At 36.4% G+C, this 26562-nt stretch overlaps 1 protein-coding gene across 4 annotated transcripts in view; it reads right to left on the bottom strand.

Moving 5' to 3' along the window:
- SMAP1 (small ArfGAP 1) overlaps positions 1-26562 on the bottom strand; it is a 202230-nt gene that overhangs the window by 110683 nt on the left and 64985 nt on the right. For 3 of the 4 annotated variants that reach the window (XM_058306979.1, XM_058306981.2, XM_058306980.2), the window contains exon 3: positions 2450-2535. In XM_058306979.1, coding sequence (XP_058162962.1) covers positions 2450-2535 — 86 coding nt within the window. Of the gene's footprint in view, positions 1-2449; positions 2536-18411; positions 18533-26562 lie in introns of all 4 variants that reach the window. The other variant, XM_071218544.1, reaches the window with a different exon arrangement.

Below are 26562 nucleotides of genomic sequence, written 5' to 3'. Positions count from 1 at the left end.
CATGTGCTGTAGAGTAATACATGAGGTAAAGAAAGGGGACTGGCTTTCTTACTAGCCAATTTATAATCTATCATTAATAGTCATCTAACTCAAAGTTGTTTATAGAAAATACCTATTTAAGTAGTTTCTGAAACCATTGATAATGCTTTGGAAGAAGTAATATTTAACTTGAGAAATCAAATAAGTATGCTTTAGGTAACAATAGCAAACATACACATAATCCCAAAACCAGGCATGAATCTTAGCAGGTACTGAAAAGTCTGAAATCTTCACCTAGACCTTATTACTAGCTGTGAAAATACCAAATCACCAGCTTGCCTACATATAAAGGTCATCAACATTTAACTGTGGCATTGATCTTATACAGACTATCATCATTAAATAATATTCAAGTACACTTACACAAGAGGGAAAGTCAAGCGGCCTTGGAAAGCTTCTTCACAGTTCTTTGGGCATCCCACCCTTCCCCATGAAAGAGAAAGTATTAGTTCTCTCTTACTGGGTTATTTTAAAAATTAAATGCCAACATCAGTTCTTATGCACAAAGCAAACTCTTACTAAGCACTAAGGCTATTGCAGTGGTTGTTTCCAACAATTTATCTTCATTGTGTCAAAGGTTAAGCATTTATTATTGAAACCCATCAATTCACTATAAAAATCCAACTTCCCTGGAATTTTTAGATAAGGACCAAATATTTTTCAATCTATCAGCAAAAATACCAGAACTCACTATCTTATTAATCCTTTATTTCCCTAAGGTTCAACATAAAATCAGTGGAAATTACTTAAGAAATAGCATTCCTATCAAATTTACAAAATGGAAACACAAGAGTTCAATAAATGAGGATAACAACAAGCTATATATTGTCCTTCCCTGAATACCTTAAAAGGCTTATTTGAAAACAAGATGGAATCAGGGTGATAGATTAAATAAGCTGGAAAATATTTTCACTGATAATGTACACCTAAAGGATATCACCAAAACTTTCAAGAACCTCAAGAAACTATATTTTGTCAAAAACTATGAATGTCACCTTTTCACAGAATCACAAATACCTATCATCAACAAGATAATCTTATTCAGAAAGCAGTTGTGGCAGTTTGGTATTGTTTATGTATTCCAAAAATAGATACTGGGTTGTATTTGTAAACTTGTCTGTTCCTCTGGGCATATTAGATTGTATTTAGATTCACAGGTCTCACTTTTACTTTATTAAATCAAGTTTAGGGCTTTTATTTGACCTTGTCATTAGGGCAACTCAGTTTGAGTGCAACTCCCCCACAACCTCCCCCCCCACACACACACACCCATGGGCTATATAAACAAAAGCTCAATCAAAGATAAACAAAAGCTCAATCAAAGACAGGGCAGTAAATACACAAAGGAGAACAAAGAGAGTTTCGTTTTAGATGCTGGAGCCCCTGAGAGAGAGCCGAGCCATGTGCCTGTTAGTTTGCTGCTGAAGAGACCAGAGCCCTAAAAGCTAGAAAAACTGGAAAGAAATGAGTCCTGGGGAGAGAGACAAGCCTTATGCCAGCCTACAGCTGAGATCAGAAGAAGCTACAGAGCCTTAGAAGGAAGAGGAAGGCTGAACCCTCACAGAAACCGGCAATCATCTTGCTCCAACATTTGGCAACAGATTTTGGTAAGGGAAGTATTAATAACTTATTCTTTATGGCCTTGTGACTGTAAGCTTCTACCCCAAATAAATACCCTTTTTAAAAGCCAACAGGTTTCTGGTATTTTACATCAGCATCCATTTGGCTGACTAGTACAGTAGTACAATTTTGATAAGCTTTCTCAAACTTCAATATGAGGTTGAGAAATCCTATAGAATCAAATGATTTTATCTTTAACAAATCTGAAAAACATTCTGACTAAAAGGTCTGTGAGAAAATGTTCTATCCATTCGCAGGGCAGATCTGTAAGGTAACAATTACATGAAACACGTAACAATGTGACCGTCAGTAGTAAATATCAGCAAAAATAACTTTAGCACTTACACTTTTAATAACCATGTAATTTGCCTTTTAAATACATCCCATGCCAAAGTGCTTCACAAATTATAATTATTACATAAAAGTAATCAAAGAAAATCCCTTTGGAAATGATGAACAAAAAAATCTCAGGAGACTCACAAATCAAATCAGAAACAACGCTCAAATAATTACATACATTCTCCAGTCCAAAATGGCAATCAATCAAGAATCAGACATAAAGTGGTGGAATTACTAATAATTACACTAAAATCTACGTGGATCATGTGTTACCAAATTGCTACTGAAAACCTACTATATACAAAGCATACCTGGGGCAAATCAACTTTTTTCTTTAACAAACAACAATAGGATAAAATGTACATCTTCCTAAAATCTAATAAATAAAATATGAGCTGGAAAAATGGGTTAATTTTTATCAAACCCATAAGATACAAATCTTAAAGGATACTGATCTGTCTGTGGTCTTCGAAAGTTCTCTGGAAGATTGGCTTCATAGAGTAGTCTTGCTTTAGTATTTCCCATATCTTGCATACACTATAATAAAAAAAATCCAGTGTTTATTTTTCACATGAACTATAAAAACAATACCTAATCATATATACATACACATGTATATACAAATAAATACCAGGTAACAATTATTACAATACTTATTATTCACCTCAGAAAATATACTAAATCACAACTATGGAAATAATTACTCATGAGTTCAAAATGGAAGCACAGTTTCAATCACTCAGTTTCTTCAACATATGTAGATGCACATTTTTCTAAATGTCTTTTTCTGTGAAAACAACACCAAATTTATTTATGCTCACTACTTCCTAAAGGTAGATTCCCTGTCAGGTTCTGTGTTATTATTGTCTTAAGTATACTACTTGAACAAATGCTCTCATTCCCAGAGTTAACAACTCAAGATCAAGTTATGTTTTACACTTCAAATGACCTTAAATTCTCATGATTTACAATCAAGATCAACACTGGAGGTCAGAAAAAAAAAGAGAAAAGGCAGCCATTTAGGAGTTTATGACACAAGATTAATTTTGGGGGGTTATTAACTTCTTTGAGATTCAGCTGAAAGCTCTGGATCCTCTCAAACTCAAAAAAACAACAACAACAACAAAAAAAAAAACCCATACCTAATGGCCAAATGTTACAATCTTAAGCATTCTTAGAATCTCTTCCCTCAAATCAATGAGACCAAAGTGAAAGAACAAATCCCTGCTCAGGAAGGATAAAATAATTTGATAATAATTTCAAACAGTTTAATTAAATTTCTGTATTATATGTGATTAAGGATTAGCCAAAAAGCACTGAATTTATTATTTACAAACAAAACAATATAATATTTTATTTTATAGCATCTACATAAAACTTAATTCCTCAATGTATTTTATTTATTTATTTTTTTTAAAGATTTATTTATTTAATTTCCCCCCCCTCCCCTGGTTGTCTGTTCTTGGTGTCTATTTGCTGCGTCTTGTTTCTTTGTCAGCTTCTGTTCAATGTATTTTAAATGGCAGAGAGATCAGTTTGCATAATTCCTTTTAAAAAGAGTTCCCCATCACCCCCAAAAGGTCCAACTAGGTTTACTTCATGGCCAGATGTCTACCTAAAATTGTAGTCCTCAACTGATTCAAACCATTTTCCTTCAAATCCAAAATACAACTTTTCTCCCAAATGAGTTTTTAAGGTATGCAAAATTCTAATTCAAACCCATTTCTATACATATTCCAGTATATTTCACTCCCCATTCAACGTAAGTATTCTCTCAGAGTAAAATAGATTTCTAAAGGGCAGAATAAGGAGCTCCAAGAGTCAGCTCGCCTGCAGAGCAATTCGTAATCACCCAGAACTATCTAAATCATCTGTTCAGGGAGCCCAGGAGACCAGAAGAGTATCCTGCAACATCTCTGGAAGAACTGGAGGAGGACAGTCTATCTGCAGCGAATATTAATGGGTAGAGTACTCCACATTGTGGAGGCCAGGGCCCATCCCCTACTGGCAGGGCTAGCTGAAGTTGGAAGCTCCATATTCCAAAAAGGAGGGCAGAAGAGACAGTCAGGCACTGATTTCAGCAACTGAATAGTAAATTGGGCTGGCTAAAATCGAAACCTAAGTACTGTTAAACATGAACCTGTCCAAGTAAGAAAGAGGCCAGCAGCCTTCGTTTTAACTCCGACCCTGCATGAGGGGAAGTGGGACTGACTGAAAATCACAATGATGGTAGGGACTGGCCTCTTTGCACCCAGGTCAGAATACTGCCCTAGCGTGGACTGCAGCCCTACCTCTATCAAGGAGTGTCCCCTGCTCCCACCCTGCTTTTCGCTTCCTTGTACTTTACCCGCCTGTTCTTCGAAATCTCTCTGTATTATGGCCCTTCTCAGCAGCAGCTTATGCTGCTGCCTCCCTCCGCCCCTCCTCCCAGCCACTGTTATCTTCCCCCTCCCAGCCGATTGCTGTTCTCCCCGCCTCATTCCAATCGCCCTCATCCCGCATCCGCCCCGGCACCGCAGGCCCGCCCTTGCCTCTGCAGCCAATCCTCAGCTGCCCCACGGACATGCCCCTCCCACAACCTCCCCGCCCCCACGAGACTATAAAACCCCATGTACTTCCCTAATAAAATCAGACCTGCGCATAGACCTCGTCTCCGTGGTTCTTCTTCCATCGAACCGCGCGTCCCCACCAAGCCTTGAGCCGCCCGATGCCGCCCCCGTCCGGCCGTGGGCTCGGCCCGACTCCCGGCAGCGACCCGCCCGCTCGGCAGCGACCTGCCCGCAGCGACCCGCCCGCGAGGCAGCGACCCGCCCGCGGTACCGCAGCGGTGGCCACAAAGGAGAAAGTTGGAGGGACCAGTATCAGTTTCTCGAGGCAATTGTAGTCACTTTCAGCCTGGAAAGACTAGATCGTTGGGCACCTGTGGCTCCATCCGCACTCCCAATAGGATAGGAGGGCATTGTTTCCCCAGCCTCTCTGGACAACGGCAGGTGCTTCTGGCCCACACTGACTAGACTGCTGGGCATTCATGTGGTTCCATACCCACCTCTCAAACGGCAGAAAGGACAGTGTTCCCTCAGCCTCTCCGGGCAACTGCACCCATTTTTGGTCCACATGGACTGTTGGACACATCTGTGGCTCTGCCCTTGACTCTGACAAAGAGGAGAAGGGATAATGTTCCCTCAGCCTGTTGAGGCAATTGCACTCATTTCAACCTGCCTGGACTAATTTAGTGGGCACATGAGTAGCTTTATCTTCACACCCTGACAGGGCAGGAGGAAGGATACTGCTTCCTCAGACTGTCCAGGAAAATTCAGCCACTTTCAGTCCACATGGACTCGACTGTTGGACACATTTCTTGCTCCATGGCCACCCCTTACAGAGAGGGAGGCAGGAGAGTGCTCCTTCAACCTCTGTGGGCAACTGCAGCCGCTTTCAACCCACACAGACAAAATACTTGCACACATCTGTGGCCATATCCCCACCCCTGGCAGGGTAAAGGCAGGGCCAGTGCTTTGTCAGTCTATCTGGACAACTACGGTCTGTTCTGACCCACATGACTTAGTTTGCTGACCACACCTTTGGCTCTATCCCCAACCCAGCCAGGGGAGGAAGGGAGTGGAACTTTATCAGGCTCTCCAGGCAATGACAGATGTTCTTGGCCTGTACATCTTTAATCTCTGCACAAGGCTGCAGATATATCCCTACCCATGACTGGGAAGAAAGTTGGGAGAAGCGTCATCATTTTCTGGGGCAACATAGGAGGTTTCAGGCTCCACACAGCTTATAGTACCAACCACAACCTTGCTTCCTACTTTGCAACTGGCAAGGGAGAAATGGCAAGAAACAGATGAAAGAGAGCTGAAAAAATTCAGATTGCCTAAACATGAACCACTGTAAAGTTCCAAATGAAGTTGAACCAAGTATCAAAGAAGGGCTATAGCACAAGGCCAATCAAATAGAAAACATCAGACTAAAGTGAGAAACTACACCCAAAATAAATACATCTAATAAATCAGATGCCAAGACACCAATAAAAATTACAATCCATACCAAGAAAAAGGAAGAGATGGCCCAATCAAAGAAACAAACTAAGCCTCCACATGACATTAAGGAGTTGAGACAACTAATCATAGTTCTTCAAACAAATGTCCTTAATAAATTCAAAAGATGGTTAAAGAGATTGTGGATATTAAGACGACACTGGGTGTGCACAAAGAAGATTTGAAAGCATACATAGAAAAATAACAGATCTTATGAGAATGAAAGGCACAATAAATGAGATTACAAATATACTGGAGGCAAATAACAGCAGAATTGAACAGGCAGAAGAAAGGATCAGTGAGCTCAAAGACAGGGCCTCTGAAAGTGAACGTACAAAAAAACAGTGAATGAGAAGGGAAAAAAATTGAACAGTGACCCAGAAACTAAATGACAGCAAGAAACATGCAAACATGTGTGTCAAGAATGTACCAGAAGGAGTAAGAAAGGAAAAGGGGCAGAAGGAATATTTGAGGAAATAATGGTAGAGAATTTCCCAACCCTATTGAAGGACACAGACATCTATTATCCAAAAAGCACAATGTAATCCCACCCAAATAAATCCAAATAGACCAACTCTGCAACACATACTAATCAGAATGTCAAATGCCAAAGACAGAGAGAGAACTCTGAGAGCAGCAAGAGAAAAGCAGTGTATAACATACAAGCGATACCCAATAAGATTAAGTGCCTCCTTCTCATTAGAAACCATGGAGGCAAGAAGGCAGTATTATAATTAAGATATTGTAAGAGAAACACTGCCAGCCAAGAATCTTATATCCAGCAAGACTGTCTTTCAAAAATGAGGGTGAGTTTAGAATATTCATAGAAAAACAAAAACTTAAGAAAGTTGGTAACCAAGAGACCAGTTTTGCAGGCAATATTAAAGGGAGTGGTAGAGCCTGAAAAGAAAGGACAGGAGAGTGAGGCTTGGAAGAAAGCAATGCCAAGAGGGAAATTTGTAGCCCTCAATGCTTACGCTAACAAGAAAAAGCTAAAATCAAAGACCTAACTACCCAGATGGAAGAATTAGAAAAAAAATTCAGAAAGCACGCAGAAGGAATGAAATAATAAAGATTGGAGTAGAAATAAATGAAACTGAAAACAAAAAAAAATAAGAGAGAATTAAAAAAACCAAAAGCTGGTTCTTCAAGATTAACAAAATTGACAAACCCTTAGAATGATGAAGATGCAAATAAATAAAATAATAAATAAAAATGGGGACATTACTATTGGCTCCACAGAAATAAAAGAGATTGTAAGAGAGTACTATGAACAACTGTACACCAACAAACTAGACAATGTAGATAAAATAGAAAAATTCCTAGGAACATATGAACAACCTACACTGACCCTAGAAGAAATAAAAGACCTCAAAAAATGAATCACAAGTAAAGAGAATGAAGTAATCATCAAACAATGCCCCAAAATGAAAAGCCAGATGGCTTCACAAGTGAATTCTACCAAGCACTCAAAGAAGATTTAATACCAATCTTACTCAAACTCTTCCAAACCAGTGAACAGGAAGGAATGCTACCAAACTTATTCTATGAAGCCAACAGCACCCAAATACCAAAGCCAGGTAAAGATACTACAAAAAAAGAAAATTACAGACCCACTTCCTGAATGACTACACATGCAAAAGTACTCACTAATTGTATCCAACAACACATTAAAAGAATTATTCATCATGATCAAGTGGGTATTATATCAGATGTGTGGTTGGTTCAACACACATAAAAAAATCAAACAGCATAAAACACCATATTAATAAATCAAAGAAGAAATAACTATAATACTGAGAGAAAAGGCATTTTGACAAAATACGGCATCCTTTCTTGATTAAAAAAAAAACACTCCAAAAGACAGGAATTGAAGGAAACTTTCACAACATGATAAAAGGCATATATGAAAAACCCACAGCTCACACTGTACTCTCAATAGTGAAAGACTGTAAACTTTCCCCCTGAGATCATGAAGAAGACAAGGATGCCCAATGTCACCACTGTTGTTCAATACAGCGCTAGAGATTCTAGCTAGAGCAATCAGGCAATCTGTCCACACTGGACAGAAAGATTAATGGTATAATTCTGTACCTAGAACGTCCCAGATGGTATAATCCTGTACCTAGAACGTCCCAAAAAATCTACAACAAAGCTACTAGAACTAAAAAATGAGTTCAGTAGAATGGTAAGATACAAGATCAAGACAAAAAATCAGTAATGTTTCTATATACCAGTAATGAGCAACCTGATCTGAAGAGGAAATGAGGGAAAAAATCCCATTCAAAATAGCAACTAAATGAATCAAATATTAGAATAAACTTAACCAAGGAAGTAAATGACTTGAATTCAGAAAACTACAGTGCATTACTACAATCAAAGAAGATCTAAATAAATGGGAGGACATTCCACGTACATGGATTGGAAGACTAAATATCATTAAGGGAAGCGGATGTGGCTGAAGTGATTGAGTTCCCGCGTACCACATAGGAGGTCCCAGTTCAGTTCCCGGTGCCTCCTGGAAAAGATGAGCAAGACAGCAAGCTGGTGCTACAGGTTGGTGCAACAAGCTGATGCAACAAGATGACACAACAAGAGACACAAAGAGGAAACACAATGAGAGAGACGGCAAAGCAGGGAGCAGAGATGACTCAAGCAATTGAGTGCCTCTCTCCCATGAGAGGTCACAGGTTCAGTTCTGCTGCTTCCTAAAGAGAAGATGAACAGACACAGAGAGCACACAATGAATGGGCATAGAAAGCAGATAGCGGGTCAACCATCACACCAAGGAGCCAACAGTGCCTACAGCTGCAAGCAGGAGAATTGCATCCATCATCCGTGTGGAATCTAAACTCACTCTTGATGTAGAGGGGGACTGGACATAGCCATCCCAGGTCCACAAGATGGAGGAATAGAGTATGGATTAGAGTGGACTTACTGGTGTTCTGCTGGGGAACTATTGTGATTAGTAAGGGAAAAAATTGTAGGGATAATGTGGAGAGGATGGCCACAGTGGTTGCTGATGGTCGGAAGAGGGAAGAAGACATATGGTGTGGAGGCATTTTCAGGATTTGGAGTTGTCCTAGGTGGTGCTGCAGGGACAGATGCTGGATGTTGTGTGTCCTGTCGTGGCCCACTGGGTGAACTGGGGGAGAGTGTGGACTACAATGTGGACCACTCTCCATGTGCTGCAGTGGTTCTCCAGAATGTATTCACTGGGTGCAGTGGATGTGCCACAATGATGGAAAAGTTTGTTGATGTGGGAGGGATGGTGTGGGTGGGGTGGGGGATATATGGGGACCTCATATTTTTTTAATGTAACATTTAAAAGAAAATAAAGGAAAAAAAAAAAGAAAGCAGCCAACAAGCAGCACAAATAATGGGGGGGGGTAAATAAATAAAGTTTTTAATAAAAAAAAAAAAAGTCACTCAAAATGGATCAAAGACCTAAATAGAAAAGCTAGAACCATAGAGTTCCTGGAGGAAAAGTAGGGAAACATCTTCAGACATGGTGGTAGGTGGTGGTTTCTTAAATTTACTTTTAAAGCATGAGCAACAACAACAAAAAAACGGAAAATTGGAGCCTCCTCAAACTTAAACACTTTTGTGCTTAAAAGGACTTGGTCAAGAAGGTGAAAAAGGCAGCCCACTCAATGAGAGAAAGTATTTGGAAATGACATATTTCATAAAGGTTTAATTTCCACACTATATAAATAGATCATACAACTTAACAATAAAAGAATAAGCAATCCAATTAAAATATGGGCAAAAGACTTAAATAGACATTTCTCCAAAGAGGAAATGCAAAAGGCCAAAAGCAAATGAAAATATGTTCAATATCACTAGGTATTAGAGAAATGCAAATCAAAAACACAATGAGGTACCATCTCACACCTCACAGAATGGCCACTGTTTAAAAAAAACAGAAAACAACAAGTGTTGGAGAGGCTGTGGAGAAAGAGGAACACTCCTTCACTGTTGGTACTAATATACAATGGTGCAGCCTCTGTGGAAGACAATTTGGCTGTTCCTCAGGAAGCTAAACAGACCTGCCATATGATCTAGCAATCCCTCTACTAGACAAATACAGTGACATGAACGGACATTTGCACAGATGTTCATGGTGGCATTATTCACAATTGCCAAAAGATGGAAACAACACAAGTGTACATAAACCAATGAATGAATAAACAAATGTGGTATATACATACGATGGAATACCACGTTGCTCGAAGAAGAAATGAAATTGGGACACTTAAGATAACATGAATGAACTTTGAGGACATTATGCTGAGTGGAATAAGCCAGATATGAAAAGGACAAGTATTATATGGTCTCACTAATATGAACTAACTACAAAGAGCAAACACACGGAGTTAAAACCTAGAGTATAGGTTAATAAGAGACAGGATTAGAGCTAAGAAGGGGTACTGATGCTTAATGTATGCAGAATTTTTAATTCGCTTGACTGTAAAAGTGTGAAAATAGACAATTGATGGTAACACATTTTAGTGAGAATAACACAGTTGATTTATAAATGGGATTGTGACTGAAAGAGGTAGTGTAGTGATGTAAATGTCAATTGAAAGAAAGCTAGATAATAATCTTGGGACTGAACAACATAATGAACCCAGAGATGAATGAGGATTAAAGTTACTAAAACAAATACAAGAATGTTCTTCTATGAACTGGAACAAATGTACATCACTATTACAAGATGGTAAGAATACAATGAAGCATGGAAAAATATAATTAGCGTAAACTATGGATTATAGTTAACAGCAATACTGTAGTATTCTTGCAACAATGTCATGTCAAATAAGGTAGGTATCAACACTAAGGGTCGATAATAGCGGTATATGAGATTTTTTCTCTTGAACTAAGGAAAATGTTCAGAAATGTACAAAGGCCATGACTGCACAACTCTGTGGTAAGAGAGCCACTGGGCATCTATTTCGGATAGATTGTTTAACACATAGGACTGTATAACACAGTGAACCATGTGATGGAAGATGGACTAATTGAGAGTGTTCTCTCGTGAACTAAAACAAAAGTACAATACTAATACACAGTGTTAATAATAGAGAGTGTATGAAAAATATATACCAAATGTACACTATGGACCATAGTTAGTGGTAATAGTCTGATAATGTTCTTTCATAATCCCCAACAAATGTTCCACAACAATGTAAAGTGTGGGAGAGGAGTGATGTACAGGAATTCTGCACACTATGCATGACTGTTTTATAAGCTGTCAACCTCCCTAATAAAAAATGTATTTTTAAAAAACAGCTAGACTTCTAACTCATTCCTGAGGGATGAAAAAATAAAGTAATGGGGGATGGCAAGCAAAAAGGGCTAGTAAACTGACAGAACCAGGTCAGATGGTTCTAATATGTTATGGTTCTACAATCATGAGGTCAGTATGAGTAGAGCTAATATGCAATCCTGTGTGCACAAAGAAGACTTTAAAAAAAAACTTGCAGCATAGTTGCCCTACTGAATAAAAAATTATCCAAAATGTTTCCTATCTCAAACATGCAAATGATGCTGTACCATTGTTCTGTGGTAGGACTCTGGAAGCATAGATGATAAAGCTACATAATCATAAAAATAGTATTAAACACTTGGAAAGAACTAGACAAAAAAAGCCTCAATTTACACAATAATCTGTAATGAAGCAAAAAGTGAAAAAGATACAGTTCACTGAAACTGCTGAAGGAAAGAAAATTTCAAAAGTTTCTATGAGGCAAGTAAGAGTAAATGGAAATTTCAACAGAAAACTTAATAAGATTAAATAAGGTTTTAAAAATGTTTAATAAGATTAAAATTGTTATCTATTATATATACCATATCTCATCAATTGTTATATTTTTTTTTACACTTTAATATCTCTGAAATTGGAATGCAATTTATGATGGATAGATCATATTTTTTCTTTTTAGTACATAAAATGGAGGTACTTCTTACAATCAGGGATAGTATATATTCAATGAATATGATTTTATATTCAATGATTTTACATCTCTAGTATAGCTCATTAATATTGTATTTTGGTAGAATTAAAAAATCAGGAATAAGACATACATGCACATGACAACAACTTATTTACATTGTTCTGAGACTGCTATCAATCAAAATTAGACAGAAGGAAAAAAAAGAGGCATAAAAGCTGAAAGGGAAAGGTAAAATAATTATTGCAAATTAAGTAATTTTTTTTTACCAAGAAGAAAAACAGAAAACCAACCAAAAAGTTATTTAAAATGATAAGGATAAAACTATAAGTAACTGGATAAAAATTAATATTCAGAAATTAAATGGACTTCACTTATACAAATGAGTGAGAGCACATAATGGACGTGAAAGAAAGATCCACTTCTACAGAAGATGGCTGCCAAAAATTGACTGGGTACAGGTGCATATACGTGTGTTTGGGGTTGAAACTGGGAAAAAGGAGGATTCAATTACATCACAGATGCAGAGATCACTTTGTGAAGAAAAGGAGCATAAAGTTAAGCTCAGATACAGTCTCTCTGTTTCTAAAAAGTAGAATAGTAAAGGGTGGGAGGAAAGTGAGCCATGGAAGAGTCACTGGAGATAAAGGTAGAACAATTCAGAGATGGGAGGCAAGGGGGACAAAAAAAGGAGCTACCATTTGGGGAGGTGTTAAGGAATATGGTAAAAACTAGCTGTCCTCAAGATTTGAAGACTCTACAGGTAAGGACCTAGAGAACACTGGTGTGAATTTGTTCTATTGACCAGAAAGAGCAAACTCTGCCGGTGACTGGCAGAAGAAAATAATGAAAATTACCTAAACTTCAAAACAGCATGAGATAGGAGTTACCCTAACTTTACAGGAAAGAAATTGATTCTGCAAAATGTTATGTAACAGGACCAAGATTATCAGTTTCCATGAGTACTCAACTCATGATAGAATCAACATCAGCCATCAATAGTTCAGAAGCCTCAGACTTCCTTCTGTGGAACCAGAGACTTTGTCCTGCGGGGCTTAGAAATACCAGGTTCTTTACTTGAGAGGTTCAGTTTTCATTTTCACAGCTGAAGAAACAGAAGCACAGAAAGGTTATATTTTTCTGTTGGGTCACACAACAAATCAGTGTCAGAACTGATTAGGATCCCTCTCTCTCAATCCTTAACCACACCATGTACCTGATGGTAAAATAAGTTCCCTTAGCATAAGATAGAACTGTTTCCACAATCACTAAAACATCATTCCTGTTATTAAAACAGTATTCCTTGTCTTTTTTTCTTTTTAAGATTATGTTTTATTTATTTCTCTCCCCTTCCCTCCCCCACTAGTTATGTGCTCTCTCTGTCCATTTGCTGTGTGTTCTTCTGTGTCCGCTTGTATTCTTGTCAGCAGTAATGGGGATCTGTGTCTCTTTTTGTTGCATCATCTTGCTGTGTCAGCTCTCCATGTGTGCGGCACCACTCCTGGATAGGCTGCACTTTTTACGCGGGGTGGTTCTCCTCACAGGGTGCACTCCTTGCACGTGAGGCTCCCCTACACGGGGAACACCCCTGCGTGGCAGGGCACTCCTTGTGCGCATCTGCACTGAGCATGGGCTAGCTCACCACACAGGTCAGGGGGCCCTGGATTTGAACACTTCCCTATTCCTTGTCTTTTAGATTCTTTCATCCAAAGGGCTTCAGCAAAATGCACTATTAAAATGGAAAAATTTAGTTGCAATTATTCTTTGGCAATTAAAGAATTCAGTTTTTCAGAGCTGTGGTAAGCAGACTGGTTACAAAGAAATGGTAAGTGGCATCTTTTAAAAGAAAAAGCTTTATACTTATAATTATTTTTCACCAGTAGAAGATTTAAGTATGGGAATAAGAAACTGGCTACCATAACTTCTATTATCTAGTTCCTGGGAATTGAGCCAGGCCCTGGGTGCTATGCATCATTCTGAAAAAGTTTAAAATTTTCAAAACTATTTTTGTTTCCCCAAAGGAGGGATACTTGCATACAGATTAGAGCTAAGTTTGGAAAAGTCAAGAAAAATAAATAAAGTCATTAAATAAACTATTAAGAAGTCAAAGATCTTAATTATTTTGAAAATTCCTTGGCTGCAGAGAAGTCATTACTCTCTGTCAATTAATAAATTTTTTCTTTCTTTCAGACTTCAAGTTTGAAAAAGGGAGAAAGAGGACTGAATTACTTGACTCAAAGATTCTATTAAGTATGTTTCAAAAATATTTTTAAATGGACTTTTATTTACTTCAAAACTATAGCTCATCTCAAAATTGGGCTTTTAAAAAACACAAGAAAAAATAAGCATCCAGTGAGCAGAAAAATGTATTGATACTCTTGACAAATTAAGAAATGAGAGTAAGAATACAATAAATACAAAGGCAACATTCATTTTTACTTTTAGAAAAACGTTAGTATATTGAGAAATAAATAAGCAGTACACTTAACAGGATAAATGGCATTCAGGTAGAACATACTTTTAAACTTAGTTACTTTTCTCATTAAACTCAATCTGTCCTCATTTTATACATTCTATATACCTAGAAAGATAAATTTCATATTGTACATTTTTGATTCACCCAACTTCATCCTAAATTACCACCATTAAAATTGCAAAGGCAGGCTGTACCTGAAAATAAACCACATTTAAGAATCCTAAAACCCACTATTCCTTCTATTAAAAGTATTTTATCCTCTACAAAGGGACAAATATTAATATGACCCCACATATATGAAATAAGCAAAATAAACATATTCACGAAGTGGGAAACTGGAATACAGGTCACCAAGGGGGGAAGGGGGAAGGGGGGAGGGGAATAGAGAATTCCCGTTTAATTGGTATAGAATATCTGTCTGGGGTGATGAAAAAGTTTTGGCAATGGACAATGGAAATGGAGGCACAACTTTGCATATGTAATTAATACCATTAAACTATATTTGAAAAGGAGAAAAAGGGGAAATTTTAGACTGTATACAAGTCAAACACACAAACAGTACTGTACGACACAATGTAAACAGTGAAGTAAAGTTAATAGCATAATTATGATATTGTTTTGTAATTCTAACAAAGGTACCACATTAATGCAAAATGTTAATAGGAAGAACTGTGAGGAGGGGGAAAAGTATTCTGCCCTCATCAATTTATAATCTAAGTTTTAGTGTCTTTATATATATAATCTAGTACATAGAAGAATGTCTGCCCAAAACCTCTAACATAACTTTAGATCAATTTCAAAAAGCACTATTTGAACTAAATTGCTGAAAAGCATAACATCTACAATCTAACATACTGTCATCACAATCTAACACAGAAGAAACATTTCTATTTCTGACTCTTTCTAAATAGAAAACATTTCACCCATTCCAATTTTAGCACTAAAAACAATAAAACTTAACAGTTCCAGGCAGCAGGCTTGGCCCAATGGTTAGGGCGTCCGTCTACCACATGGGAGGTCCGCGGTTCAAACCCCGGGCCTCCTTGACCCGTGTGGAGCTGGCCCATGTGCAGCGCTGATGCGGACAAGGAGTGCCCTGCCACGCAGGGGTGTCCCTCGCGTAGGGGAGCCCCACGCGCAAGGAGTGCGCCCCGTAAGGAGAGCCGCCCAGCGCGAAAGAAAGTGCAGCCTGCCCAATAATGGTGCCAGACACACGGAGAACTGACACAAGATGACGCAACAAAAAGAAACACAGATTCCCGTGCCACTGACAACAGAAGCAGGCAAAGAAGACGACGCAGCAAATAGACACAGAGAACAGACAACTGGGGTGGGAGGGGGTGGGGGGGAGAGAAATAAATAAATCTTTAAAAAAAAAACAAAACAGTTCCAAGTTTTTAATGCTTTGCAAAGACTGAAGAGAACTGCAGTTGCAGAGTTAAGGTTTTAAATGGCATATATCTTATCATATTTGGCAAATTTAATAAACTGAAAAATTAAAATAACTAAACAAAACAATCTACAAATACAACAAAAAGTGGGAATAGGATTTATATGAAATGCAAACATAAATCAATTTATAAAGATGAAATTAGATTAGTAGTTATGTAGATCTGAGGAAGGAATGCTAAGGGGTATGGAATCTTTCTTTTTGGGGTAATGAAATTGTTCTAAAACTTCTGAGATGATGAACATACAATATTGTGATTATAAAAGCCATTGTATATACACTTTGGATCAAATAGCCAGAAACACCAGCTATGAACAGTGAGGGAAGCATACAGAGATTGAGAGGTGAGGAATTTTCTTGTTTCTTTGTTTTTTATTATTATTGAAATAATGAAAATGCTCTAATAATGACTAAAGGGATAAATGCACAACTATGTGATTATAACAAATACCACTGACTGTTCACTTCGGGTGAATTATATGCTTTACTACTATGTTATCAGTAAAATTGGTTTAAAAAAAAAGTTGTTTACTGAAAAAAGTATGAAGGCTCCAGCTGGGATTGTGAATTTGTCTGTTTCTCTTATTATTGTTAATCTTTGCCATATATAATGGTGTTTAATTACAAGGAATAAACATATCTAAGATTTGTGTGTTACAGTTTAGTAGACTCCATTATCGATATTTTTAAAAAGTGGAAAGAAATGAAGAAAACAGGCATATTCAACAAGTAGTCAAAGAAATACAATAATAAATTTTGCTTATTTTTATATATCAATACTGTATATGTTAAAAAAGAAAAGTCACTGTGTTATGTCAATGGAGCTGCTCCAGTGACAAAAATGGTAATTAAGCAGCAGAGACAGTTTTACTGAAAACAGAGCCCTGAAATAAATGAGTGAAGATAAAAGGTAACAAGAACAGACAGAACTCCAATGTGTCTAAGATCAAGTCATTGTTAATATAATGAAATAATACATGAACACAATAAAGGCAAGAAAAGTGGCAGGGCATCTGAAATTCCAAGATTAAGCTTAATGATAAATTCCCCAGAGAATAAAACTTGAACTTTTTTTCTAACCTTCCAAAATCTTGGGAAGCAGAGCTCTGTGTGAACTCTAACTGAGGAATAAAACTACTTAGGGTAAGAATTCTATTTGTCCTAGTCCACATAAAGCCAAATACACTCCACTCAGGCTCAGCTGCTATATTTAAGTATGATTCCTTAGACTTCAACTTTCCTTATCTTTTTCATTTTCCCACTTCCTCAATACTTTCCAATTATCTCTGACCCTGTACTGTTAACTTCACTTTCTACTCAGACACTGAGATGTATCTGGTCAACAACCATTTAAAATAAAACTAAAATTCACACTAATGGATTATGTCAGGAAGCTATCTGCATAGTTTTCATAATCCTTTTTAATGTGTAAACTGATTTGCCCTTTGGAGTTTGCTGGTTGTTTTAAAAATGGGATAAGTAAAAAAAAAATAACAAATAGCCTCTGGAAAAGACAGGACCAAGATTACTAATTGTCTTGCTCTGAATAATTAGGTTACACAGTGGCCATAAGATATGTTAAATTCCCTGTGGTGATTAGATATATCAAATTCCCAATGGCAAAAATGTAAAACTTCAAAATAATTAACAGAATCTTAAACACTAGTGTTTAACAGAAGGATGCTAGGTTAAGCCTGGAAGAATAAAGGTAAAAGTCTTAAAATAAAATTTTTCTACTCAATTTTGAAAGAAAACATAGAGGCAAAGAATCATCTTACTCCCAAGCCAAAGATTTTTGTGTAAAGATATAAGGAGGGCTATAAATGTGTAACACCTGTATGTTTGTATATATGCATAAAATATTTCAGGAAGAATACACAAGAAACTGAGAAATAGGGTAACTTCTAGTTAGGGAAACTGGATGACTAAAGTGGGAGGGAGAATTTTCACATTAAAACTTTTGTACCCCTTAAAATTTGTACCAAGTCTATGTATTTCCAATACCCTAAAATTGAATAAAATAACTAGAAGGGGCTATCTTAATCCTGTGTTGTTTTAAAATAAAATACAATCCAGATAGAGCTTAGTTCAGATATGCAAGCAACATCAGAATCAGAAGGTGAATTTCTCCTCACCCGTATCTTCCCTTATAAAAATAAGGGCAACAGGGTCTTCTGATAATCAATAAGATTATGAATACTAATACAATTTTTAAAATTTCATCCAAACACATCTTACATTCAAAAAACACTTTAAAAAACATAAACATGGCATTTATTTACCATGTCTTTCCTAGGTATCATCATCATCTTAAAGAAATATTGTTGCTAAAGATAACATCATTGAAATAAGCATCCTAAAATTTTAATATTTTTTTGTTTGTTAGGAAGGGGGGCTTAGCTGAATATATATTATGAAAAAATATCTTAATTACAAAGAGAAAATGAATCTTTGTAGTCCCTGAACAAATTCTTCATGTTGGTGACTCACCTCTACTACCACTTGAAATTTTCCAGAATAGTTCTCTATCTTCCTCTCAAAAGCCACCAGGACTTCTTGCATAGGAGCAAGCCTTTCAGGACTGGTTTCAAGATCTTTTGGATTCCAGCTGCTGGAAAAGAAGGGCCACCATTTTTGGTCTCAGGAACTCTTTGGAAATATTTAATAGAGTCCATTCTTCAGATTTTATAAAACTGTTTCTTAAGGGAGTTATTCTCTTTGTTTTAATTATTGTTCTTAATAATAAAGTAAACCACACTTACTTAAAAACAGAAAAATTTTAATGATGAATTAGAGATACCAGTTTTTACACCTTTTCACAACTTCTGGATATTTTCAGATCTTGATTTTTCTGTTGCAACATTTGTTATTTGCTACAATTGTTATGTGCCTCTCAGAGAATCCTTTTTTTTTAAGCAATAAAATTAAACAGAGCTGTGACAAAAGTTGAAAAAGTTTCACATCACATTCTTTTGTCACCCTTACTATGAAACAACACTATTTTAAGTCCAGGAATAAACCATTACTTTCATTCCAGTTGCTCAAAGTCCTAGAATCATCTTGGATTCTTCCCTCTCTTATCAGAAGTCTTGATGATCTTAACTCCTTAATATTCTTTGTAGTACCTCCCATAGCCCCTCCCCCACTTAATCAACCCTACTGCTTCCACTTTAGTTTAGGATCTAGTCACCTCTGGCCTTAGACTACTACAGGATCAAGCCCATCAAATTTACCATTTTAAAAGGAACATCAGATGTCACTCCTCCACTTATAATATTTTAAGAGCACCCTGTCCCTTCCTATCCCTGCCCCCTATCCCTCATAGGATCAAGTCCAAACCAGCCTGTGGCTACACTTTTCACCTTCACCACTTAGGAGACACTTAACTGCACTCATCAGCATTCTAGTCACAAACTAGAGTACAACATGCTTCCTCAATCCTGCTGCCTAGTAGGCCCTTTTCACATACTTTTAGAAATTCAGAAAATATATTCATCACTATAAAAAAAATTAGTGAAAGATATTTTGAGACTATTAGAAAGTAACATATCACTAGATATTGATATATTTAAAAAAAAAAAAAAAAAAGAGGAGACACTACTAATAGCTAATATAGTAAGAACCAGAGCAAGGTCTACAGAGTCTCAGGCCAGTGCTTTAACCATGCCTTCTACACTCTGTCATTATTATATTGACACATAGTAGGGAAGCAAGTAACTACATGTCTAAAATATCATATGTAATGAATTTAGTCATTATGTTTCCATAATTATTCATACATTCAACATCTAGCTATTTTCTACAAGAACAGAGCCCTCTATATGGGGTTATAAGCCCTTTTCTTCAAAGAGCTTATTATTTCTTTAGTTATACTCATTAAATTCTACTTAGACTATGTAATGTAGAATTAACATTTAAACTGAGTATATAATTAGAGAATCTCAAGAATGAAAGCAACTTCAGAGTGATCTAAACTATACCCATCTTCCCATTCAATGCTAGAATCCTAGCTACACATTTCCAAGTTGTTGTCCATCCTCTTCATAACCATCCCAGCTACAGTAAGCTTACTACCTTCCAAAGAAATCAATTTCATTTGGGGATGCTTTGAAATACTGGAGAGTACTACCTTTCTAGCACCTGCAATGTATTACTTTGGGGAACTTCCACAGACTAGTTTAAGTTATATTCTCTAAAGTTGCTATATTTTTGGAATTTTAAAAATTTATGGGGGGGGAGTGGCTATGGCTCAAGGAATTGAGCTATCATTTACCACATGGAGGACCCAGGTTCGATTCCCAGGACCTCCTGGTAAAAAAAGAAAAAAGACGTTCCAGACTTGCATAGTGCGAAGAAGCGCAGGCCCCTACACACTGAATCAATGCACCAAAAAATGATGACGCAACCAGATAGAAAAAAAAGGTATGGGGGTAGCAGGTGTGGCTTGAGCAGTTGAGCAACTGCCTCCCACACGGGAGGTCCAGGGTTTGGTTCTCAGTGTCTCCTGAAAAAAAAAACAAAAGCAAACAAGCAAAACAAATGAAAAAAACAACTCAGGTAAGCAGATGTGGCTCAGTGGTTGAGTGCCAGCTTCCCACATAGATGACACAGGTTTAATCCCCGGTCCCTGGTACCTAAATTTTTAAAATCAATTAATTTTTTTAAAAAGTATGGAAACAAAAAATGACAAATCAAGAAATGAAGTGATACACTATTTTTAAGATATATAGGATAAATCAGGGGAAACAAAGTTTGATTATTTTTTCTTTTTCCCATCCTCTCCATTCACTGCTGAGGATAATAAGCATTATCTCACAGAAGTATATGGAACCAAAGATTGCTTTCAGCATACATGTCATTAAAAAATTAAGCACATACTATGTTCATATCACTGTGGTAGCCATTACAAAGAACAAAGATATCTGATAAAATATCTAACTGTTGGAAGCTTACAAAATTAAACATACAGACATGTGCAAGGGTAAATAATAACTTAGCAGTAGATAATTAATTACAAACTAAGTACAGAAGAAGGCTTTATTAAAGTAGGAATTTAAGCTAGGCTTTAAAGAATGGGAAGGATTTGATTTGGCACAGAGAAGATGCAAAAAATATTTCAAACAAAGATAGTAGCAGAAACAAAAAATAAGAACATACCCATATGATGGGTTCAGCAGGAAAAGCTCTCTAGGACACAGTCAAAGCTATCTGTTGTAAAGCATCTGAAGTAAAGATGAAGAAACAGGATGAAAAAATGGGATGGTAGAAGTGCTTGAATACCAATTTAAGGAAAATAAAACTTTCATGCTTCTCAGAGAAGAACCAAAGTAAACCTCTAAGGAGAGAAGTAAAATGACCAAAGCAATATTCTAAGAATATTACTCTGGGTAGTGTGTAAAATAGATAGTGAGAGATGACCTGGAATAAGTTAAAGCCTTGAACTATGGTAGGAGAAATAAGAACAGAAATCATCAGAAGCAACAAACAGGATAAAGAAGGGATAGAATATAAAAACACAAGAAAGAAAGGAATAAGAATCAAGGAACGCTGCCAAGGCTTTAAGACTAAGTGGAACAATGATGCTAACTAAGGAAGGAAGTCAGTCTGGGAAAGTAGACTGTTTTAATTTTAGATTTGCCAAGCTGCCAGTAAAATAAACATAGTTACCAGTCTTAATATTCTTAAGTGATACCCATTAATAACTTTCACTGTAGCCAAAATGCCCCAAGCTGAAAAATTTCAGAAATCCTTCTTCCTGTTTCCATATAGAACATAAAGGGATTTTGTAGATATTGATACAAAAACAATGGATGATTCTCATATTCTATTATTTATTCTACTCAAATGTATAATGTTATCTGGGAAATAAAAATCCTTGCCTAGGCATATCTATTATTTTCTCTTCATTTTTATCATTGCTTTAATGGCCAGTATTCTTTGCAAAACATTTTTCATAAAGCAACATGATTTTTAATTACTTCACAAGAGTTACTGAATATACAAGATGAATATAAACTGTAAAAACCATCTGGAGATTCTAATGCCATGCAATCAACTTAACTGTCTATTCACACAGAACATACAATGAAAGTGGATGCCTGGATAAAATGACCAACTACCTGCCAAGGATCTCTAAGATTGCTCAAGAAGTGCAGCCTGACCAGGAATGGTGCCGCACACACAGAGCTGACACAGCAAGATGACGCAACAAAAAGAGACACAGATTCCCGGTGCCACTGACAAGAATATAAGCAGACACAGACGAACACATGGCGAGTGGACACAGAGAACAGACAACTGGGGGGGTGGGGAATAAATAAATTAAAAAAAAAAAAAGTCTATGATAGAGGATTACTAGAAGACTTATGTAAAGTAAAAAGGGGTCCAAAAGGATGTTATCAATATGGCAATGTAAGACATCTCCCAAAAAAACTTTCCCAGAAAATCAGTAAATAGAAGGACAAATTCCACTTGTTTGGAAATCTGGAAAGACTGGAGAAAGACACCACAAACATTAAATTGAAAAAAAAAGACAAATATCAGGTAGGAAACTTTCATTTTGCACCAGTCAGTCCTTCATATTCCCCTCACTCACATACAGCTTGAAGTTCTCCAGAGGCAGCATCCAGGGATCCCCCTGCTGAGGACACAGACATAGATGAGTGAATTGTATCTCATCAGTGAGATACAATTCCACACACATCCAGACACAGGTACCCAAATATAAAGAGATCCTAAGCTGAACACTAGCCACTAAGGAATCCTGCATACAAAAGGGCTCCTGGAGGGGAGGGGGAGGGAGAAAGAAAGAGAAACCACTACAGAATGGCGGGCAAGTACTATACCCATTCAAGCCAGTTACTGTCTACTGGACTCACTAAACACAAACGGACTTTTCTAGAGTGACTCAGTTTTCTCAATGGACCCCATCTAGTTCTCCAGGGCAGGATACCCTAATGGGCAAGAAACTGGAGGAAGATAAACCTTACAGACAAAAATAACATTTAAAAAGGGGGAGTTAAACAGAACTGCTCTAAGACTGGAGGGACACAGAACTTCAAAGTATAAGGAAAACAGTGCAACGAGTGATGGGGAGAATGGGAACAAATAATAGGAGATCAGGAGAAAATTCTCCACAAAGACGAACAGAGCAAATCAAGATTCCCAGAGAACAAACAGAGGAAAGGAAGCTTTCTCCTAGAGGTAAAATAATTACACAAAATTGTAATCTTAAAAATTGTACCACATATCCAGGATAAGAATAAGATGAAAGGCTGAGAGACCCATGTATGATGCTATGCATATTTGTTTTGTAAGTTCACAACTTTTCCTACAAACTTATTGTTTATTTATGTTCATGTATGATATACTTGAATAAAAATTTTAAATGAAAAAAAAAAGAATTGAGAAATTTGATCAGTTAAACATTCTCTATACTAAAGTCCAGAATAAGTTGGATTAAGCATTAAGCATCAAAGAAGAGCCTTAATACAAAGACAATCAACAAAACCCTAACCAAGACAGAAAAACTGACCTTCAGAGTTAACTTATCAAGATAATCAGATGCCAATATAGCAGCAAAAAATGACAAGCCATACTAAGCAACAGGAAGATATGGCTCAGTCAAGGGAAAACATTAAAAATTCACAGAGTAACAGAATTTGGAACAACTAATGAAAGAAGTTCAAAAAATTTCCAATTCAAGGAGATGAAGGAATATATGCATAAAGAGATAAGGTATATTAAGAAGACAATGTGTAAGCATAAAGAAGAATTCAAAAGTATAAAAAAAATTATGGGAATGAAAGGCACAATAGTAGAAATTAAAAATACATTAGAGGCATATAACAGCAGGTTTGAACAGAGAGAAGAATCAGTGAACAAGACAGGGAAATCAATATAATATAATCAGAAGAACAAACAGAACAAAGAATACAAAAAAATTGAGCAGTGTCTCAGGGCTTTCAATGACAGCATAAACATACGTATCATAGGTATCCAGGAAAGAGAAGGGAAAAGGAGCAGAAAGATTATTTGAGGAAATAATGGCCAAAAACTTCTCAACTCCTATGAAATACACATGTCCAAGAAGCACAGCATACTTCAAAAAGAATCCTAATAGACCTACTCCAAGACACATACTAATCAGAAAGTCAAATATGAAAGAGAGAGAATTCCGAAATCATCAAGAGAAAAGCAAGTCATCACACACAAAAGACCCTTAATCAGACTAAACGCCAATTTCTCATCAGAAACCATGGAAACGAAAAGGTATTGGTATGATCTAATTAAGGTACTAAAAGAGAAAAACTGCAAGCCAAAAATTCCTTATCTGACAAAACTGTTCTTCAAAAATAAGGGAGAGTTTAAAAGAGTCACAAACAGAAACTGAAAGTGTTTGTCATCAAAAGCCACGTATTACAAGGATTACTAATGGAAGTTCTGCAGGTTGATAGGAAAAGACTAGTGACTGAGTAGTGTAAAAAAATGAGGACTCAGAAAATGTGTGCTACTGAAGCTAAGTTGGTATATTTTCAGATTAGTAGGTTATAGATGTAGGTTGTGTAATGTAAACCCTAAGGTAACAACAAAGAAAGTATTTTAAAAATATACAAAACAGAAATGCAAAAGGGATCAGACATATCACAAAGACCAACTAAAAAGAAAAGGAGGTTGCAATAAAGAAAAAGAGAGGAAAAAAAAAGATATGACATATATAAACCAGAGGACAAAATGGCTGAATGAAGTACTGCCACTGCAGTAATAACATTCAATATTAATGGGCTAAACTCCTCAATCAAAATACACAGATTAGCAGAATGGATAAAATATATATATATATAATCCATCTCTATGCTGTCTACAAGAGACTCATCTTAGACCCAAGGATATAAATAGCTTGAAAGTTAAAGGCTGGAAAAAGATACTCCTTGCAAATAAGTAACCAAGGAAGAGGTGGGGTGACTATATTAATATTGGATAAAATAGACTTCAAATGCAAAATTGTCAAAAGAGACAAGGAAGGACATTGTATATGAATAAAAATGCAATCCACAAAGAAAAAATAACAATCGTTTAAGTATTTCTGTACCTAACCAAGATGCAACAAAATACATGAGGAACACTCTGGCAAAACTGAAAGGAGAAACAAACGTCTCTACAATAATGTTAGAGACTTCAACATACCACTTCCATCAAAAGAAACAACTAGACAGAATATCAACAAGGAAATAGAACTTGAACAATATGAAAAATGAGCTGGATGGACCTGACAGACATATACAGAACATTGTACCTGAAAATAGCAGGATATACAATCTTCTCAAGTGCTCATGCATCATTCTCCAGAATTCCCACATATTGGATCACAAAACAGGTCTCAATATATTTTAAAAGATTGTAATTCTATAAAGCACTTTCTCTGATCATAAGGGAATAAAGCTGAAAATCAATAATAGGCAGAGAAATAGAAAACTGACAAAAAGGTTAAAGAACACACACTTAGGGGTGGGGGTGGTGGGGTTGAATGGGACCTCTTTTTTTTTTTAATGTAATATTTTTACAAAATCAATAAAAAATAAATAAAATTAAAATAAAATTAAAAAAAAAAAAAGAATTACTCTCAAACTTTGACATCTAATGAAGTATGTCCTGCAGTTTTAATGAACTGCTGAAACTGCTGAAGACCCATGGCCTATGTTTCCCTCCCAATTTCTCCTAGTGATAATGAAAATGCTTATCCTTTGTCTGTCCATTTGTGTATTGAAAGCAAATAAATTGTAAACTTTAGAGGTCTATAGCAGATGGGTCTTTGACCCAAGACAGACTGTATTTCTTAAAAAAAAAAAAAGAAAAAAAGAACACACACTTAATCACTGAGTCAAAAAAGAAACTGTGAGAGAAATCAGTAAATATCTCAAGACAAATGCAAATGCGAACACAGCATATTAAAACATATGGGATGCAGCAAAGGCAGTGATGAAAGGGAAATTTACAGCAATAAACACCTACATTAATAAAGAAGAAAGAGCTAATATTGAAGACCTAACCGCATGTCAGAAGGAACCAGAAAAAGAACAGTAAACTAACCCCAAATCAAAGAGAAGGAAGAAATAGCAAAGATTAGTACAGGAAAATATGAGAATAATAATAAAAAAAGAAGAGAAAATCAACATGCAAAAATCAGAAGTCTTTCCATACACTTCTTCCCTACAAGAAAATCAAGGGGGAAATTACATTTATGATAGCAAGTAAAAGAATCAAATTTATAGGAATAAACTTTACCAAGGGTAAAGAACTTGTACACAGAAAACTACAAAATATTGCTAAAAGAAATAAGGAAGACCTAAATAAATGGAAGGGCATTCCATGTTCATGGACAGGAAGGCTAAACTTTTTTATGATGTCAATTCTACCCAAAATGATTTACAGATTCAATGCAATCCCCATAAGAATTCCAAGTCTTGTTTACACAATGAAAAAGCCAATTACATTTACTTGGAATAGTAAGAGGCCCCAAATAGGCAAAATCATGTTGAAAAAGAAGAACAAAGTCACAGAATTCACAATTCCTGAGTTTCTAACATATTACAAAGCTACAGTGGTCAAAACAGTATGTTACTAGCACAAGGATAGATATTA

This window comes from Dasypus novemcinctus, chromosome 11 (assembly GCF_030445035.2).
Source record: "Dasypus novemcinctus isolate mDasNov1 chromosome 11, mDasNov1.1.hap2, whole genome shotgun sequence".
In the NCBI taxonomy this organism is placed as follows: Eukaryota; Metazoa; Chordata; class Mammalia; order Cingulata; family Dasypodidae; genus Dasypus; species Dasypus novemcinctus.
Note: the sequence above shows the minus strand (reverse complement) of the source record. Positions and strands in the feature narration are given on the sequence as shown.